The sequence below is a fragment of the Bacillus rossius genome, chromosome 1 (genome assembly GCF_032445375.1).
Source record: "Bacillus rossius redtenbacheri isolate Brsri chromosome 1, Brsri_v3, whole genome shotgun sequence".
In the NCBI taxonomy this organism is placed as follows: Eukaryota; Metazoa; Arthropoda; class Insecta; order Phasmatodea; family Bacillidae; genus Bacillus; species Bacillus rossius.
The window spans coordinates 263,728,580-263,749,560 of record NC_086330.1 but is presented as its reverse complement, the minus strand read 5'-3'; the positions used below and the strand labels follow the sequence as shown (position 1 = coordinate 263,749,560).

Sequence of the window (20,981 nt, the reverse complement as noted above, 5' to 3'; positions counted from 1 at the left end):
CTGCATATTCGGTTTCCTATTGCCAAAGTTTCTCATCTGAACACTTCCATCTTCGTGTCTTTTCACTTATTGGTAGTCACAAAATACAGTAAGAGTTCAATACGAATGTAAAATAATAGCTACAAAATAACAAAACCTTTATTCATAAATAATGATTATAAATAATATTAATCAATACAGTATAAAATTTTCTAACAACAGAATAGAAACAATACAAGCATTTAAAACTAATAAGTTCATTAATGTATTTATTACCAATTTGAAGTTAAACTAACATGGTGATGCGTGTGCAATTTGTAGACTTCGAAGTTGGCAAAATGTGAAAAGCAAATCACCAAAATACATCAGAGATTTTATCAACATAATCAGGTCAAATGATCGTTTTGTATCCTTAAAAACCCACTTGGTAAACGGCCATAGAATTTAAAAGGGATAAGGCACTGTCATCTTGGATTTTAAAATATTTAGTCAGGAGCTCAAATACTAACCGCTTTATAGTTGACTAAGCCTATTTGTTGTCTGCTTAGCAAGCTTGTCCTTTCTTTAAGCTCTACAGTCACAGGAGACCTCTTCTTCAAGTACCACTGGACGGGAACATTTGTGGGGACCTCTAGTTTTGTCACTTCGACCTTGTTACTGCATTTTCGCAGTACGAGGGCGGCATATGTCATGTGTCTTAGTGTTTGAAATCCCTTTAAGAAACTTGTATTTTTAAATACCATTTGGTAATTTCCTTATAAATTTCTTTCTATTGATTGGCTCATGATTTGTGGATGTTGAGATTTTGCAGGGGTACTGAAGCTGCGTGGCTTTATGATTTTGCTTTCATGCTTTCAGACATTTAATGTTTGATCTTGTTTGCTTTATGAAACACACTTGGCCACTCGCTCGATCGCGGTGCACTACACCCCTTTTGTAGCAAGGCGCCAGTGTTTTGTTGTGACATGTACCTTAATATTTAGGGTCCTTAACATGAATTTGTTGGTGCATGCTCACTCTTATTATTCTTGTGTGTTGGCCTTTTTGTTTGCTCTTCCGCACATGTGCGTGGATTTCTATGCTTGTAATGTTTTTTTTAATTTTTTTGCCTATTGTTTTTTCCTTTTCAGAAGGTTTACTGTTTCATGTTTCCTTATTGGCAATTACACCCTGTTTTTGCACTAAAGGCTGTTTGTGCAATATTCAGTACAGGGTTTACTTGGGTTTGATGGTCCTTGTTAGTTGCATTTCACATGAGTGACCTAATTTTAATTTTTCTATCTTGTATATGCATGGTAGTCTTGTGTAATACATGAGTAATTACCTAGTAATTACCTGGATAAGTTCACAATTGTATTTATTCAAGCAAAGTAATCTTTTAGTAAAAAACTTAAAGTAATTTTTGTATGACCCTTTGATCATGTATAAGGTCTTATCTTTATGTGACTTCTTGGCAGAGGCTTTTATATAATTACTACCGAGGCTCATAATTTTTTATGTTAGTATACTCTTAACCTCAGCTTATGTGCTGTTTGTATCTCACTTTCATCATCAGGTGTTCATATATTATTTATGTATTCAAGTTCAGTAATTTTTGACATAGCGATTGTAACAGCATATGTAAAATTTAACGGATTCACCTTCTGTGCTAGTATCCGAGATAAAATAAATATGAAGTATAATTGTATGTGGTTTGTTCCAGAGTCAATTTCGAAGATCTTTCTACGTACAGATTTAATACACAAGGATATGAACTATCAGATCATACTTACTTCACTAGAGAAAGAATTTTGTACATTTTTCTGTGCTGGTGCACTGAAGGCCAGACTTTTCAAACTTGGCGATGTCCAAGACTCCTATGGCTACTTGTTCTATATGTGTGCAAAGCTTTTGCAAGCTGTTTGCCTAGTTTTACGTACATTTACATTCTCTTTGATCCTCCTGAAATGAGGGCCGCCCTAGCATACCTATTTGGAAGCAGTGTGCTCCACTTCTTGCCTTCGTGCCTTCAGAGGGGTGTAGAAATTTTGGTTAAGATGAGTTTTTTTGGAGCTAGCTGTTCCACACTTCCATAGCACTGTTTGTTTGATGCTTTGTATTCCCAAAATGCCAAACATGGAAGGAAATATTTGGATCCTGCAGCCATAATTACACCAAGTAGTCAAAGAACTGTGAGTTTTTCTCCTACTGGGGCTGTACTGTCAATTTAAAGCCTTGCTTCTTCGACATTCTTGTAAGCCTGCTTTAAATCCAATTCTTAAATATTTACATCTTTGCGCCATTAACGACTGAAACAGAAATTGCACATTTTTATGGTGGAAGACAGGAAATTTGAAATAAAAAGGTTTTAAATGTATGCATATTTGAGGTTGATAATTATTTCTAAATTCCCTCCCTGTGGAAAATTTTTCTTTTAAGAAAAAAAGTTTGTAGAGCAACTCCTTTTTTTTTTTTTTTTCTGTTTGGCAAGAAATTGAACAATACTGAAGTCATGTTCATATGGTCCTTTGTAGTGCCATGATCTGCATGAATTGTGTAGAGCTGGGTGAACTGATTGCTACAGAATTTGAAAAGTCTGTCTACATAGTATTGCTTGTGACTCTGAAATATTTCTCAGAAGAAGGAAAAAAAAAACCAAGTATTCTTTGTTTGACTCCTATATCTACTAAAAGGAGGTAATTAAAGTAAGTAATCTTCAGACTAACCAATGTTCTCATTTCTTTTTATCTTCTTAACTGCCTCTCGTTGAATGCTGACTTTTTTTGGTGACATGATCGTTGTACTGACAATCTCGGCCCTCTTGTCAATAGATGTTCCGTACACTACTACTTCTTTTGAACACAAAGCCAAATCATTTGCTTATTTGTACTTTTCTAAATTTGATATTGAATTGCTGATATCACTGAGCAATGGACCCTGGTTGCTTTTCTCTATATCGGTTATAGTCAATAGATTTACATCAAAATATACATTCATCCACGTAACCAGCACCCTTGGTAATGACTAATGACTAATGGTACGTTAAAATCGCAATTGCGATAAATGCGAAATAGATGCGAAATTTCCGGGTTTTTGCGAAATATAGATGACGTTTACAAAACTTGGAAGATCATTAAAAGAAGTGCTGATTGGCCCTACACAACAAATAACTACCTTTGAGAATATTCACTTCGGCACAAAATAGGCATGGTCGGGCAGAGAAATTTGACTTCGGGCGGGCTCGGGCGGGTAATTGTCCAAAATTTTCGGGCTCGGGCAATCTCGGTCGGGCATCAAAATCAGTTAATGAAATAAATTTTGAACATAAAATAGTCGTACTTAAGTTTGCATTGACAAACCTGAACTGTTTTTATTTATTTACTATACCGCACTGATATGAAAGTTAAACATTAAACTAAAAAATAGAGTGCATATTAATCTTGGAAATAAAGTGCTTATTAACTAAATTGTGTTTGGGTAGCTGCTTGAAGGTTCATTGTCACTGTTGATTGTTTGACCTACACTTCCACTGGTATCCATTTTGGTAAAATAATGACATGAATTAAATAGAAACAATTCACAACCACTTTCTGCAAATGCCACGCAACTACAATGTGTGTAATTAAAGTCAGCTTATAATCCTTCTCGCACACAGCAAGCAGCTCCACCGGCCTTGAACACTACTTTGTGACTATTGAGCAGTGAGCATCCGCCGTGCGTACGCGCGCGCGTGTGTGTATGTGTGTGTGTGTGAGAGAGACGGGCGACCAGCTGCATCGTTAGTCAGCCAGCGAGAGTAACGGTAAATGTTGACCTTGACCACTTCCGCTTGCTGCAGGGCTCGCTCTCTTATATCTGTCTCCCCCTCCCACAAACACACTTGCTGACCGGGCACCTTCTTTATCTTATCTCTCACACACACTCACTTCACCGGCTGGTGCCGGGACGGCGGCGGCGTGGCATGTTCCTGCAGCTGCCGCGCGTTCCAAAAAAAAGAAGCTTTGTTTACTTGCGCCGTGCGGTATTGCCGTTTTCCAAGGTGACCGATATTTTCTGGCACTGAAATACCCGCCCGGAATTTCGGGTATACTTGATACCCGAAACACTGCCCGAAATTTCGGGTACCCGACCATCCCTAGCACAAAATATTATGTTCAGAATAAGACTTAATAAATTAAATATACCATTAATGTTTTAACGGCAAATACATACGTTATTCAGGGTTTGGCAAACACAGTAGTATAATTTTGGTCGCGCATTAGCGTTTACTGTTGAATGTACAGTAAAAAAAATCCCGTCCATGCCCGATAACATAGTGCAAACACAATATATCAATATTATTTGTTTGAAAACTATTTAGTTTGCAACATTATCTAATCAACTGTAATCAAGATGAAACATCTTTCGAGATTGCTATTTTTTGCTCTAGAGGTTTGTTTACTAACAAGAAATTACAACACCATAAACACGGCACGGCACAAGCTCGCCGCTCGCCACGAACAAAAGCTGTGATTCGACTAATCGACTTCCTACGTAGATGTAGTTCGAATATCGACAGCAGATCACAGCACATTTGAAGTGCTGCCGCGTTGATCTGGCATTGGAAGTTCGAACTACATGTATGTGCGCGAGCCTCAGCTTACGGTCGGCGCACTCACACTGTCCATTTCGAGGCGTTTATTATCACATGCATTAGTAATTTCGCTGCGCATTCACTGTTTTGGCTGTGTGTTTTGTGTGTACAAATGTTGTGGCATTTGTCTAGTCGGTGCATTTTGTTCATTTTGGTGCATTTTTTTGTGTGTCGGCAGAAGTAGGTATAATTTTCTCTAGATATGGGGCGACCCAAAATAACTATTAAAGACCGTGCGAGAGACTACAAAGCAGAAAAACTTTATGTAAGTGAATCGGGGAATTTTAATTGTGGGATATGTAATATAATGTTGGAATGGAAGAAGAGAGATAACTTGGACAAGCACTGTCAGTCAGGTGGGCATAAAAGCAAAAAAAAATCTGTTGAAAGTGACCCTCAGTCCAGCAAGCGGCAAGCCAGTTTGTTTGAAATAAATGAAAATGCAAAGAAAGCCAAGCAGGAAAAATCAGAATTTGTCATGGATACTGTGAAGACATTCCTTCAGGCAAACATACCACTACATAAATTAGATAATCCAGCAGTGCGTGAATACTTGTCAAAATATGTTAAGGGATCTGGTGACTTGCCAGCGGGCGACAAGTTGAGACGAGTTTATGTAGAGAAGTGTGGCGAAGATGAGAGAGAGACTTTGCAAATAATTTGAAGGAGAAGACATTGTAATAGTTGCTGATGAAACGACTGACATTCAAGGACGATGTGTTTTTGCAGTATTGTTTAGAACTGTAAGTAGTACAGCAAAACAAAAGGTTGCTCTTGCCAGTTGCTCTTTTCTTGATACAGCTACAGGGACAACATGTAGTCAAGCCATAGTAGATACTGTTCAAAAATATGGCATTTCATATGAGCACATTGTTGGTCTGGTGTCAGATTCAGCTCAATATATGAATACCTGCTTCTCTGCTCTGAAAGTTCTTGTTGGAGACCATTTGATACATTTTAAATGTTGGGCCCACAAGATTAGTCTCATTGGAGATGTCTTTATGACAGAACTGCCATAACTTAATAGGCTTATTGTTAACCTGAAAATGTCTTTTCTTCATGGCAGAAAGATAAAAAATTTGTATATTAACTTTCTGATGTCAGAATACCCTGAATTACCTCCTGTGTTGTTTCCAAAACCAGTCATCACAAGATGGAATTCGTGGTTTAAGAGTGTTGTGTATCTTGATCCTCTTACAAAATTTCTTTCTCAGTATGAAGATAAAAATGCAAGTAGTTTGTTGGTATGCGAAACACTCCAAACCCCAGAACTGGAAATGCAGGTAAAGACACAGATCACATTCGTTTCTGAAATCTGTGAACCTCTGATGACACTGATTACTATTTTTGAAGGCTCTGAGTACCCTTGTGGTCATATCATTTGGGACCACCTTGAAAGAATAGATTTGTCATTGGGGAGACAAGCAAAAGGATTCTTCCCAGAAAAAAGTGCAGCATTTTTGTCTCGTTACAACAACACAGTGATGAAGGCAAAAATGACTGAAAACCTGAAAAATGCCTGTACAAAAGAGCACATGAAGCTTGTACTGCACATGGGTCCATGTAAAGCCAACTATCTATACAGGGCATCAGGCAAACTCTTCAAACCAGCTGTTGCAGGACAAGTAGTGCAGGTTAATGAAGCATCTGTTCATGCAAACAGATCAATACTGCCTGCATGCAAATCTGTGGATTTGAAATTTATGGAAGGCTACCTATATTTCCATGAGCAGTTGGTGAAACAGCTTAAAGAAGGAGCCAAAGTTGATGTTCTTCAGATTTTGTTGGCAATGCGACCAAACTTTGAAGAATTTTGCTGGGCAGCTATCAAATCTCTTTGGTTACCAGTCAACAACGTAGATGCTGAAAGGTTTTTCAGTAGCTACAATCTTGTGCTTACCAACAGGAGGAGGAAACTAACAGAAAATAACTTGGAGACTTGTGCTATGTTAAAGTTCAAGCAGTAGGATTAATAATATTTACATTGTGGGTGTAGTACTGTAATGAAAGTGAGTGGACATATAGGTATGGGTAAACTGTTGACTGACAGTACACAGGAAAAAAATGTATATTTTAAAAATTATTTTTTTCAAGCTATAAATAGTATAACATGTTTATATTTTAATTTTATAGATGCTGCAAAATGCAAATTTTCTCAATGTATGTGTGTTACAAAATGCTATTTTCCTAATTTTATAAATGCTACAAAATGCTATTTTCCTAATTTTATAAATCCTACAAAATGCTGCAGACCACAAAATAAATGCTATGAAAGGTGTTTGTAAATGCTCTTTTAATGTACCTCTACTAATGACTTAATAAGGCTAACAGGTACATATTGTCAAAGGGATCTCCACGATTGTAGTGGTTTCAGACAACATTAACAATTATGGACATTACTGCATTTCATAGTCCATATTAAGTACGCTTCTGCGAATCCAGTTTTAGGTAGATTTCAAAGAAATACTACCTATTGTAGCTGTTACCATGGTGGGACTTCCGGATAATTTTTATATAGTTCTTCGTTTCATGACCCATAGACCCCAAAACCATTATCAACTTAAAAGTTTATATAAATAAAAAATAAATATATACTTTATTTATATTGTATCAAGTGATTTTGTTTGATGTATTAGGTTTCCGACTCATTTCGGTATATGTGTGTATATAATAAATTATATATAATATATATAACAATTTTGTGGACATGATAAATGTTGCAATTTTTTACAAATCACTTCCAAACTGATACATAAAATCTAGTAGTGGAAAATCTTGGTAGAGTTTGTTAATGGGCAATATCCGACCACAGGGGAAGGTTTTTTGAAAAACAGAAATAATGCTGTAACTCTCATGATATGGAAATATCACATTCATTTGAATGTATTATAACTCGTAGGAGTAATACCAAAAGAATTTGTTGGAATAAGTTTTTGATACTACTAACCATAATTGCAAGGGGTTGAAAAAAACCAGTATAGGAAAACAAAAAAAAATCATAATGCCCATCGTAGGCACAACATCAAATTCGTCCAAATTATGTATTAATGTTATAATTTTTATTTCATTTTTTGTCTGAAACAATAAGGGGTAGAATTTATAAAAATTCATAACTCAGTTAGTAGGTAAACAATAAAATCCATTCAAACTGTTTGTAAATCTTATAATTTTTATCTGAAACATCTGTCGGAAACAATTTTTGATAAGACAAACCATTATTGCAGGGGGTTGAAAACAGAAAGGGGTAGAATTAAAAAAAAATTCATAATCTCTGTACGTGTACACTATTAAATCCGGTCTGTTTTCTTTATAAAACCTTAAATTATTATCTATAACATTAGTCTTAAATAACTTTTTATAAGATGAACCATTACTGCAAGAGGTGGAATAAAAGGGGTTAAATGACAAAAAAAATTCATAACTCCCTTCATAGGCACACTATCAAATTTGTTCAAATTGTTTGTAAATATTGTAATTTTTATCTAAAACTTTTGTCTGAAACAATTTTTGATTAGTCACACCATTGCTGTAAGGGGTTTAAAAAATGAGGGGTTAAAATTTAAGAAATCCATAACTCCCTTAGTCGGTAAACTAACAAATCTGTTCTAATTGTTCGTAAAGGTTATAATTTTTATCGATATCTTCTGTCTGAAACAATTTATAATACAAAACATTACTGCAAGGGGTGGAAATAACAAGGGTAGAAAAACATAAGAAGTCGTTACTTTTTTAAATATATATCCTATCAATTCCATTATAATTTTTTTTTAAACTCCTAAACTTTATCTGAATCTTTTGGTTTAAAATTTTTTTGATAAAAAGACATTTACCATAAAAATAGGGTTTAAATTTAAAAAATAAATATATAATTTGGATAATTTCCTTAGTATCAAATTCTTCAGAATTTATTAATAACTAGTGGTGCACCGATATGACTTTACCGATTACCGATTCGATTACCGATTATGAGAGCAATAATCGGCAGATACCCATTCAGTTACCGATTATAATAAACAAATTTTTTTAAGTGTAATAATGCACACAAAAATTTTTATTCCCATGTGAATTTAACTACAAGAGTAGGTAAAATTGAGAATACAGTTATAATAACAGTATAAAAATATATAAAATACACTATTAAGTCATTGCAAAGTGTAAATTAAATTAACTTCTATTTATATTTGTTATTGTAAACAACTTGAACTACAGTCTAATAATTGTAATTTACAATGGGTAAGTTTTTGTTGCGGAAAACTAGCATTATTATCGACTATCACATAAGGTTGCATCGAGAAATTACCGTAATTTTGTTCACTTGAGTTTATAGAAAAATGTTTCCACACTTCACTTTTTTTCTCCCTAGTCACCATCTCACTATAATTATATAAAAATGACTCAAAACCAATTCTAGCACATGTGATTTTATTAATGTTGACTGAATGTATAAAATTATAAATACTTTTTCACTTTTCACATCACATACAAATAACACAACAACGGATAATGTTACCAAAGACGCCCATGAGTTTGTAAAACACAGTGATAAACTCTGAAAGGTATCGAGCAACGACCTAGAGGTATATAGACTGCTAGTGGGAGGCCATCTTTGATTCCAATTGAATTTGACAGAATGGTGGGCAAACAGTGCTTTGTTAGCAGACGACGTACGTTGACAGCAGAAAAGTGGCAGTGTACTAAGTTAATTATGAAATTGCATTGAATCTGAAATATTAACAGTAAAGAGACAACGAAAACTCGTAATGAACGAATACGACTACAATAATACAAATCCATACATTATTTAAAAGTGGTCATTATTCCATTGCAGTCGATTATTTTAAATTAAGAGTACTTAGTGATGATATAAATTTCACGTACTTTATCAAATTACCTACACGAAATACATATATAATAGGTTCAATAACTGATCTACATAATATATTATATTGGTCACAAACGTTGGGTCAAATAAGGGTTAGCTATTTTCTAGCGCATTTAATGTCGTAAATACACATCGCATTATGATGAAACTGTATTTAAAATTATATTTCACTTGTTCCATCTTTAAGTATTACCCGCAAAAACTGTAAAATTGCGAAAAACCTACATTTTTAGGAAATTTACTAGCAACTTGCAACTTTCTCCCATAAGAACCAATGCTTTTACAGCTATGTTTTGCCCACCATTCTGTCCAAACAGCTCTCTGTCTCTCTCGCTCGGATTGTAGTTCCCCAGTATGCCGTCAACAGCAGCAATTGGCGCTGAAAGCAGGGTGACAATCAGTCTATATATCTCTAGGTCGTTGGTATCGGGACCACGATTTTGAACCGCTACTACGTCTCGAAAAGATCGATTCTCATAGAATCCACTGCAACTGCTTGTGGTATTTTGATTGCGTGCCATCTATTTTACGTCTCTGGCTATAGGTAATGTACAAGACCACTAAACAAAAGAGAGAACAAAAGACAAAACGTAATTAAACGTGTAGGAAAAATGTATTTTTTATTGTTAGAGGCAATGAGATTTACAGTAAACTCTCGCCAGTCCGTGGCCCGAGAATCCGAAGTTCTCAGAAATCCGGGGTATTTCCGAAGTGACATGATCGTTACTGTTTAGATGTATGTATCACTATTCTCAGTGGATGATAAGAGCGACGCTCACTGATATTTATAGCGCGGTAAAAGGCTCTGAACTGGCGCGCAGTCATCTCGTTCCCGTCAGATAACTGTGAAATTTGAGCGGTGACCGTAACATTATATGGCGGGAAAATAAAGATAAAGGTGTAATGCCTTTTCCTCTGGTGCTTTCAAGAAATTTTTTAACGGTTTTTTACACATAAAACTTCAAAACCATGCCTTTTAGCCATTTTAACTCCTCTTAATCCGATATAAAAAAAACAGTTGGGCATTAGCAAATTCTTAAATGCTTTTCGTAAACAGACTCCAGTCGGATATTTAGAGTAGGTTGGAAATCGCGTAGGTTTTCCTGAAGCTCTGGGCACCGTGTGTCAGTGTGTGAAACATGTTGCCAGTGACAAGTTTCCTAGCTGTGCGCGGCACACGACTGTAGTTGTCATGCGTCACACGCCGGGAATGCTGGCCGGAGGGAAGGTGAGTATAGTTCATTTGCGGTAAAAATAAATACTCTAACCGCCCTGCTAAATTTTTCCATTAAAGAAATTTTGAAGTTTCAGAGATTTTCCAGCAGAAATAATGTTCTGTAACTAACAAACAAATTGTATCAAAAAATTAACGGTAAATGGCTGCCGTGGGGGGCCTTAAAAAAATGTTCATTTTACCGGGAATGGACTATACAACCTGGCTTTCGTCGCATGCAGTGTGGAGTAGGGGAGGAAGGATGTTGACAGTTTCACACGCAGAAAATGGCTAGAGGGCTGGAGAGAGGGAGAGAGATGGTTTGTTGTCTGGGAGGGAGAGGTAAGCCGTATGACGTCATGCATCCGCTGCCTTTGCAGCCGCCAGCCTGTCTAGACGAGATTCTCGCACTCCCACTTACGTCGCACAAGCTACTGCTGCCGTGTTTTTAAACGGACTGTCCAATTTTTTTTCTCTTCTTATACGAACATTAGTAAGTGCACTATAAACCAACACAAAATATATGCTGCATGTTAAATAATAGCTTTGTATAAGCTTTTATTGTGAGTTTTACCATTTTTTCCCCGATTATTTTTGTTTTGTGCCAAAATTTCAGATTTTTTGATGGTTCTAGTGTACAATTAACAAATGATTTTTTTTTTATTTCTCCCGTTTCTCTTTAGTTTAACTGGACTGGCCGTGTGTCTGTGAGGGAGTGGCCTTGAGTCTCTTGCCAGCTACGTATCGCTTCTCTCAACCGCCCCTCCTAAATTCACTTCCCCTTATCAAGGGGCTTCCCGTTTCAGCGCACGCCACATTGCTACGCCTAGCTCTTTCACATCAAAGTGCGACTTCGGGTGCCATTAATTTAATTTAAGATGACTTTAAATTACTTTTTACACAATTTACTACCAACTTGAACAAATGGGTGTGTTAAATTTAATCAGGCCAGGCTGTAAATTTTCAGGAAAAAAAATTTCTCGGGTGCTTCATTTACTATGAATGGACTATACTGGTATTGCTTACGTACCATTCTGTTAACTTCTCAAGTGTCTTGTTTATTATGACGTCCTGTGGTAGTATTACATGTTCATTGACTACCATCTTATCTTTTAGAATTTTTTTTTGTATTTTAATGAAAATTTTTCAAAAATCCGAAGTTTTCAAAAATCCGAAGGTCATAAATCCCCGACACCCACGGATTTGCGAGAGTGTTAAATGAATTTTGTAATATATACAAATATTACTGTATTTCGTTCTAAAATGTGTAACAAAATATTACACGGTAAAAACCTACTTAATTACGCCGGGACGTAGATAATCGGCAAAGTAATCGTTAAGATAATCGCCGATTACGATTAATCGGTAAGTATCCATAATCGCCGATTACGATTCATCGGTATCCGCATCGGTGCACCACTATTAATAACCATCTTAATATTACCTTAAACCTTTGTCAAAAAAAACAATTATGCAACCATGTATTAGTGCAAGGGATGAAAAATAGTGTTTGGATGACAAAAAATAAATGCATAACTACCTTAGTAGGTATAATATGAAATTCGTTAAAAGACATTCAATGCTACTCTATAGAAAACTAGTTCTGTTCTGACATTGTGATTGTGCTGTCACCTATGATCAAATTATAAAATTGAACCTATATGCTAGGACAATGATCACATTCTTGGTCACCAGTAATAATAAATCATTTTTAATTTTTTTAAACGTAATGTAAATTCTGTTTTTTAAGCAAAAACATACAAAAAATTTAATTGTGAGTATTTATAACTGGTGTAAATAAATTAATTATCTGCCATTGTAACTAAATTTAATGTGCATTACTATGTTGTTGAAGAACAGGCCAGTACAATAACATTTTATGATTTTAAATAATTTTAACCTAATTAAAATAAAAATTTTGATTATTACATTTCTTATCAAGCTAGAGAAGTATTCCTGTTTTGTGATATTCACCCCTACATTGGTGGAAGGCCCACTCTTGGTGGGTGGTCCAGGGCCCGGACCATTCCCTCCCCCGAATCCTGGTCTGACCTTTACCCTAAAGTTGCAGCCAATTATCTCGCTCTGTCTTCAACACAGATAGCGAGTGAGCTGTTTTTTTTTTCAACAGCTGAGAACATAGTCACCTGTCAAAGAGAGCTACTCTTGCCTCCTCATGTAAATGAACTTATACCTTCCTTCACAATAATTTAAAATAAGTGTAATAACTAATAAGTGATAGCTTCTCAGTTCTCAGTGGGGCTTGTTTGGAGAAGTTCTGGATTGTTTTATTTAAAGTATATAATTGTGTATAAAACAAATAATTCTGTTGCTATCCTAATTTGTAATTATCTTCAAAATTATTTTCACTGATAGTATGTGTTTAATAAAGTTCATGTTTTGGTAAGTATATTTTCATTGTTATTTTAATGCACAAGTACACAAAAGTGTAACATATAGTAATCCAAGAAAATTTATTTACATTTGTATTTATTTTCTGCAACATAGTATGTACATACATATGTTTACCTACATGTTTTATTGTTTATAACAAATCATCTCTGGTAATAATTAAAAATTACTAAAATACTCTATTTTTATTTAAGTAGCACTTGTATTAACAAATTTTCCAACTTAAAATTGCATTAGTTGCAAAAATGCATTGCCAGGTATTTAATTTTCTTCATTTCACACCACACTATTATGGTTCCATAAAAATATAAGATTTTTCCAGTGCATATCTATCTCTCATTTTACTGTGTTTGGCATCAATTTTTTTTGGACTCCATAGATGTGTAAAAAAACTGTTTGTTTATTGAATTTATGTATTTGATTAGAAAAATATTAGTTATTTGTGAATAATTTGATATCCGATAAGAAATTTGTTCGAATGAAAAAAAAAAAAAAAAAAAAAAAAAACCAGTATTCACAGAAGCCTGGTGGAGAGGGACATTCTTTCATAAAGGCACACGGCTGTAAGGAGCGATCGGCAAAAGTCAACTCATGCAACTGGGATGTAAACGTAATGGGAGAAGAATGAATTACCAAAACTTGTTTCTAACTCTTTAGAAGCGACTAACTGTAACATTGGGACGGTCGCGAGGGACGTGCGGGCACTCACGTCCACGAGGGCCTGGGTGAGCTGCGGCTGGGCGCTGGTGCGCTGCTGGAACACAAGGCAGGACAGCAAGGCCGCGATCTCGGCCGGCTGCAGGTCCAGCAGGATGTTGTGCAGCACCAGCTCCGTGATCATCAGCTCGTGGTTGCCGATGTCGCAGGCCACCTTGCCCTTCAGCTGCACTGCGACCCGGCCACAACACACTGTCTCTTGGAGAGCAATGCTGTCATATCTTCCGCAAAGTCATGGCTTTTCGCTAATGGTGGCATAATCAGTCGCTGCACATGCATAGATACTAGGCTTGAGTGAATATCAGCTTTTTCTTAAAGTTTGAAACTATACAAATATGAAAGCAAAATATTCTTGAATACAAATATGGAATTTGAATAGTAAGAATAAGAAATGTAATCCAACAATTTTTGTTTTGTTTTCGTATCATGTAACAAATATGTAGGAAAATGAAAAAAGTAAATAGGTATTGTAAGTTGCTTCTGTGAAATTAGAGGAATAATACTGAAGTGAAATGTTGATTATGTTGCCAATTATAATAACCATACATCAAATATTAGTTAAAAGTAAAAAAATTAAAATTAAAAAAAAATTATTTAACTTTAATGACCTAATTAACCTTTCACTGAATTTTTCATTTGCCTTATTTCTCAGAACCAGCTACTCTAAATATTTAACCAAAAAATTATTTGAACTGTAAAATACCAAAAAATTGTATCCATTTCACAAAAACCCGATAATTTTATTTTAAATTCTTTTTGGTAAAATGGTGATTAAAGATGCTTATATTTAACTTTTATGGATTTTCATTGATCATGGCAGCCACGTAAACTGTATTTTAGTTTAGTATTAATACAAAAACATTTTCTGCTTATTTCCTCTGGAATCCAGAACCATAAGTTTATTTTATTTCTGAGTCACCAATATCTGTTTTATTATAGATACACGAAGCAAGCAAGCTGCTACTGTGGCACATGCATGGTGGTAGGTGAATTGTTACTACTGATTTACCGTATATACTCGTGTATAGCGCGCCCTTTTTTCCCCTCAAGTAAAGGAAAAAAATAAGGATGCGCGCTATACACGGGAAAAAAAAATTTTGGGTGGGGGGGGGGGGGGGAGGCGGGGAGGAGTGGAAGTCGTTAACTGCCGGGTGACGGGTGACGTTTCTGGCCAGCCCCCACACATACGCACAAGCAACAAGGCCTCTGTTTCACACTCACACACACACACACACACACACACACACACACACACACGTGCGCGCGCAAGCTCGCACATCATTGTCTCTTGTTTATTTTTAGACCTCCCCCCTTTACAGAAATCCAGCTCAGAAGCTAGTAAAAAGAGAGAGAGAGAAAGAGAGAATGTTGTCACCAGTTCCCCCCCCCCCCCCTGCAACTTCTTCGCTTCCTCCATTCCTCACCGGTGAGTCATCAAGTTCTCCGCGCCAGCTTAGCAACGTAGCGCGGCACGCCTCCCTCCCTTCCTTCCTTCCACATACCAGTTGTGACGATATAGCGCTTCATTATCTTCCGTTTAGACAGCAGAGTTTATGTATTTTCCTGACGCATCACCACACATCAATTTAAATAATCAGGTACCACAAAATGTTAGTAAAATTTATTTATGGGGGAAAAAAAAATTTCAATTTTTTTTTTCTTTGGAATTAGTTGCAAAAATCGTGGTGCGCGCTATACACGAGGGCGCGCTATACACGAGTAAATACGGTATATACTGCTGCAATTATTTTCACTTCATTTAATGGCCATTCCAAAAGAGTACTTTTTTTTTTGTTGTATTCCATGTTATTGATGTTTATTTTCCCAATAATGGTATGTGTAATGAATAAATACAAATATTAGTTCACGATTGAGATGTTACAAAAAGTTTGTGAGTTTAGTATCACCCATGCTATTTTTCCACTTCCACTTCTGTTTTGCAATAAAATAGTGAAATAACTTTGAATACTTGCGGCATGTTTAAAATGCAGAGTATTGCTTATGTTTTGGATTATGCTGTAATTCAAATATTTTCACTGGCCCAGTAACTACAAATCATTTCACTCGGAACACGTTTCACCACCCAACAAAATAATTTTTGATTTAACAATGTGTATCTGTCAAGGAGGCTCAAGTATTTTAGAAATTTTTAATTTTGTTGCAACTTATGTAAAAACTAAATTAAACCATTACTATAAAGCACAATAAGTAGGCAGACTCCTAGACCGTAAAAATGATCTATAATCATTTAAATTAAATAAGATAATTTCTATAGATTTTAATGATAAATATTTAAATTGCTAAAAGGGTTAATGTAATTGCATCAAAAGGAACAATACCATTGTTATATCTGCATTCTTCCAACCATAATTAGTAGATTTACTTTGTAAAATATGACGACAGAATGAAGCAGTAAGTTAGCGCACAGCAAGGTTGTACCTGCGTTGTTGCGATCAATATACTTGAGCGACTGCAGCACCTTCACCCTGTTCATGTACTCAGGATACAGGGACAGGCTCTGATCCGACTGCAGTATCTTCAGCTTCTCTATCTTCTCAGCAAGCTGTTTGCGGTGGAACACTTCCTCAAACTGGAACACAACAACACAATTCAAGAGAACCAAAGAAATACAATTCATCAATCACTTATAAACTAAAATATTTCGTTCCATTCATACAACTGGAGTTCATTGCAAGCTTTCATTAAATTACTACCTACATTTAAATCTAATTAACACAAATTGCGAAAGTATGTAAAACACATTAAAATGATTCATTCTGATTTCAAAATGTTAGTACAAAGAATAATTAACAATATAATAACCCAAAATTAATGACATCTTATTTAAGATGACCTTGGAATACAAGGCGACTTTCGAATAATAAAAAACTTTTTAGTTAAACTAAGGTTGTGCCAATAAAATTCTCAAATCCTCAAATTCCATTAAATCCTTATTATTTGAAGGATTCAATATTCAAGGAAAAAAATACAAAGAAAAATATTACAGGAAATTAAGTAAATGAAAAAATTCAATACTGATAACATCTGAAATTTAATAGGTAATCAATTATTTTTTTATATTTTTCCTGTTACCAGGGTTCTGGGAGTACTAGAAAAACATTTAATATTCATGAGAATTTTATATTCAATCCGACATTTCAAATTGTATAAAAATATTTAAATTATTTGTTACCAACAGAATATCCTTGGACCATGTGGGATTCATCCACAAAAAAATTATTAAAAAAATTTAACATGTTAACAACGTAAGATGATTTACTGAGAAATTTAGATCTGTTTTCTGCAACATTACTTACACAATATTTTTATATTTAACAAATGTTTTTATATTTGACAAATCGGTGATAATGATTTAAAATGATAAATAATACACTATTTTATGCATATAATCAGTTATATAAACCAAACTCTCTTTTTTTATTTTACTGTATTAGCAATCAATTTTTTTTGGAATCCTGTGTGAAATGTGAAAAAACATTTTTTCACTGTACGTTAAAATTTGAGTGGAGAAATATTCAATATTCATGAATATTGTGATATTAGATTCAAAATTTGATTTGAATGAAAAAAATAGTATTGGCAGAAGACAACTTGTTACCATTTCCCAAGATAATGCACTTTTAACAGTTAATTATATAAATAAAACTAGCAGCCCGTCCCAGCTTCGCACGGGTGGACATGATTTTTTTAAATATTTTTACAGTTTATTTATATTTTTTTGTTGTTTCATTTCTATATTTTTTTAAACACAGTATCACATCTATGTATACTTACAATCCGAATTTGTTCTTCGTTTTTTTTATTAAAGTAACTTATTTAATCTTAAGGAGACATATTAATACTCAGTATGACATAATCTGTCTAACAGAAACTTGGTTCAACGAAAGATGTATCAATGCTCATTATTTCACCGATAATTATTCTATTTTTAGAACTGATAGGGATCCGCTACTCTCATCAATGGAACGTGGTGGCGGAGTGTTGATCGCAGTGAACAAACATAAATTCCCTTCTGTTCAGCTAATTCAATTATATGACTATCGTGGAGTAGAAGCCGTATGGATTAATATTAAAATTGCCTTTAATAAGTACTTAACATTGGGTAATATTTATCTTCCTCCAACTACATCACCTAATCTATTCACATTGTATTTTGAAGCTCTTGAACAAAAACTCGTTAATTCTCATGATAATGTGATTATCTTAGGTGACTTCAATGTACCTGGGATAGATTGGAAAGGAAATCACTATTTCAATATTGCCCGTGCACATGTCAGATCCAAGGCTCAGTGCCTGCTTGATTTCATATCTAATTTGGATTTATTTCAGCACAACCTAATACAATCTTCCAATAATCTTCTAGATCTTTGTATTTCTAATCTATCCCATTGTGTGGTTGAAAAAGCTGTTGAATCTCTGGTCAAAGAGGATATCTATCATCCTACCCTACTTATTAAACTACTTATTAAGGCGACCTCACACAATTTTACTCCAGATTCTATTTTCAGAAACTACAAAGCTGGTGATTACTTAAGCCTTTATAACTCTCTAAAAACCCACAATTGGGATGAATATTATAACACCACTGATGTAGATGCTCTTGTAGATCAACTTACATCTTGTATCTGTGATAAAATCAATACTCACATTCCATTATCCACACGTAAGGCCTCTAAACATCCTTATTGGTTCTCTGGTGAATTAATTCATGCCTTAAAATCTAAAAAACACTTTCATAAACTCTATAAAAGAAACAATAATACTCAGTATTACCTTCTTTTCTCTAAATATAGAGCAATAGTTAAAAATCTTATTAAGCGTGATAAAACTAATTGGAATCGTAGTATCAATAATAAGGTTAAGAATAACCCTAAAAAATTCTGGAGATATGTCAATGTTATGAAAAATGGTTATAGTGAATCCCATTCTCTTAATGTCAATGGTGATATCTGTAATGATCCTGGTATTCTTTCTAATGTCTTTGCTAAGTACTTTGCTAGTGTATATGTACCATCCACCAACCACCCTCGTATCATTGATCCCGATATTATTCACGATTCAATTCCTGTATCATTCTTATCAGAAAGCCAGGTCTTATGGGGAATTAAATCATTAAAACCAACTATGTCTACTGGTCCTGACGGTATACCAAATTTCATTATTAAAGGCTGCTCTTTTATTCTAATGCCTCTATTGTTGCATCTATTTAATACAAGTCTAAAATCACAAGTATTTCCCACTAAATGGAAAATAGCTAAGGTTATTCCCATACATAAAAAGGGTAGTAAACTCAGTGTATTTAATTATAGGCCTATATCATTATTAAATGGCTTTACTAAAATCTTTGAAAAAATAATATTTAAACATATTAACTTTCCAATAAACAACAGATTAGCTCCTAATCAGCATGGCTTTAGAAATAGTATGACAACTTCTACTAATCTTCTCTCATTTATTAATCCTATATACAATAAAGTTACAACAAGGGGGCAGGTTGATGCATGTTATTTTGATCTGGCTAAAGCCTTTGATACTGTCAATCACTCCATTTTACTAGCTAAACTTTCTAACTTCGGTCTCTGTAATAATTATATAACCTGGTTTACTAGTTACCTTAAAGATAGATGTTTCTTTGTTTCACTTAATAAAAAAACTTCTACTTTATATCATGCTACTTCTGGTGTGCCTCAAGGGGGTACTTTATCTCCCTTATTATTCAATATTTATATCAATGATATTTTTAAAGTTCTTCATCATACTACTGGTTTTCTGTTTGCTGATGATCTTAAAATATCCAGAGAAATTTCCTCCCTAAATGACTGTCTGCTTCTTCAATCTGATATTACTGAAATTGATAATTGGTGCAAAATGAATTTAGTTTCACTTAACAAAGATAAAACAAAAATTATTTCTTTCACAAGGAAAATTCATCCAGTTAAATATGATTATTTTCTTGACAACTCAAAAATTTCCAAATCTCTTAGTATAAAAGATCTTGGTGTTATTCTTGATTCCAAACTATTCTTTCATCAACATGTTAATTCTTTAGTATCCTTTTCCCGTAGAACCTTATATTTAATAAATTATATAACTTACTATGCATCTAATATTGAATCCATTCTTACTCTTTATTTGTCCTTAGTTAGAAGTAAACTCGAATATTGCTCAGTTATCTGGAACAGTATTAACACCACCGACAGTGACAAAATTGAATCCATACAAAATAAATTTTTCAAAATAATTAGTTCTAGACACCATCAATTACCCAAATTAGAATCTCTTTCAAATCGTCGCATCCATCTGGATGCCCTGTTTGTGTTTAAGTGCTATAGTTCAAAAATTAATTGCTTATACTTACTTGATAACTCTGGTATTCGAGTCCCGCAGTTCAAAAGCCGCCTTCGATCCCTATTATGTTCCTTACACAATAATAATGATTTAATTTACAGACTTATCTCAAATTTCAATAAATATGAAAATTTTATTAAAAACTTCAAATTTTAATTTTTATGATTACCCTAATATTCTGAGTAATTTTATAATCCTGTTTATTCTTCCAATTTTAGATCAATTAGTTAAAATTATCTCAGTTGCTGTTTTGTTTTGTTTGTTATTGTGTCGTCCTTTATTTTCCTGTGTAGGTTGTATTTATTCGCTTGTATGTGTCGTCTTTTATTATCCTGTTTATGTTGTATTTATTCGCTTGTATGTGTCGTGTTTGTATTACTTGTTCTGTGCACACCTCTAAAGCTTCGGCTGTTGGTGTGCATGTCACAAATTTTAATAATAAATAAATAAATTACTTAGTATTTTTTTATTTACATTTTTTCAACATTTTATATAGCCCCCAAGTATTGTTGGACAATGAATTAGCTCAAACTGTTAACAGTCTTGAAATTCTGATAGACACAATCTATCCCGACATCGAAAATCTCACAGAAAGAAATTTCAATTGGCTCTGTTCGAGGGCGATAGTGTCTCCGAGAAACGACTCAGTAAATGAGATAAATAGAATGATTATGGAAAAAGTACCGGGTGATTTTAAATGTTACAAATCTATTAACACCGTGTGCAACATCGAAGATACAGTGCACTACCCACAAGAATTTTTAAATTCCCTTAATCCTGCCGGCTTGCCACTCCAC

The 20,981-nt window shown here is 34.4% G+C and overlaps 1 protein-coding gene across 8 annotated transcripts in view; it reads right to left on the bottom strand.

The window, feature by feature from the left end:
- Positions 1 to 20,981, bottom strand: part of LOC134527543 (superkiller complex protein 2) — a 141,019-nt gene that overhangs the window by 11,308 nt on the left and 108,730 nt on the right. For 4 of the 8 annotated variants that reach the window (XM_063360309.1, XM_063360306.1, XM_063360313.1 and 1 more), the window contains exons 15-16: positions 16,255 to 16,405; positions 13,808 to 13,986 (exon numbers count right to left, since the gene is read on the bottom strand). In XM_063360309.1, the coding sequence (XP_063216379.1) occupies positions 13,808 to 13,986; positions 16,255 to 16,405 (330 nt within the window). The remainder of the gene's footprint in view (positions 1 to 13,807; positions 13,987 to 16,254; positions 16,406 to 20,981) is intronic. The other 4 variants (XM_063360307.1, XM_063360314.1, XM_063360311.1 and 1 more) reach the window with 1 other exon arrangement.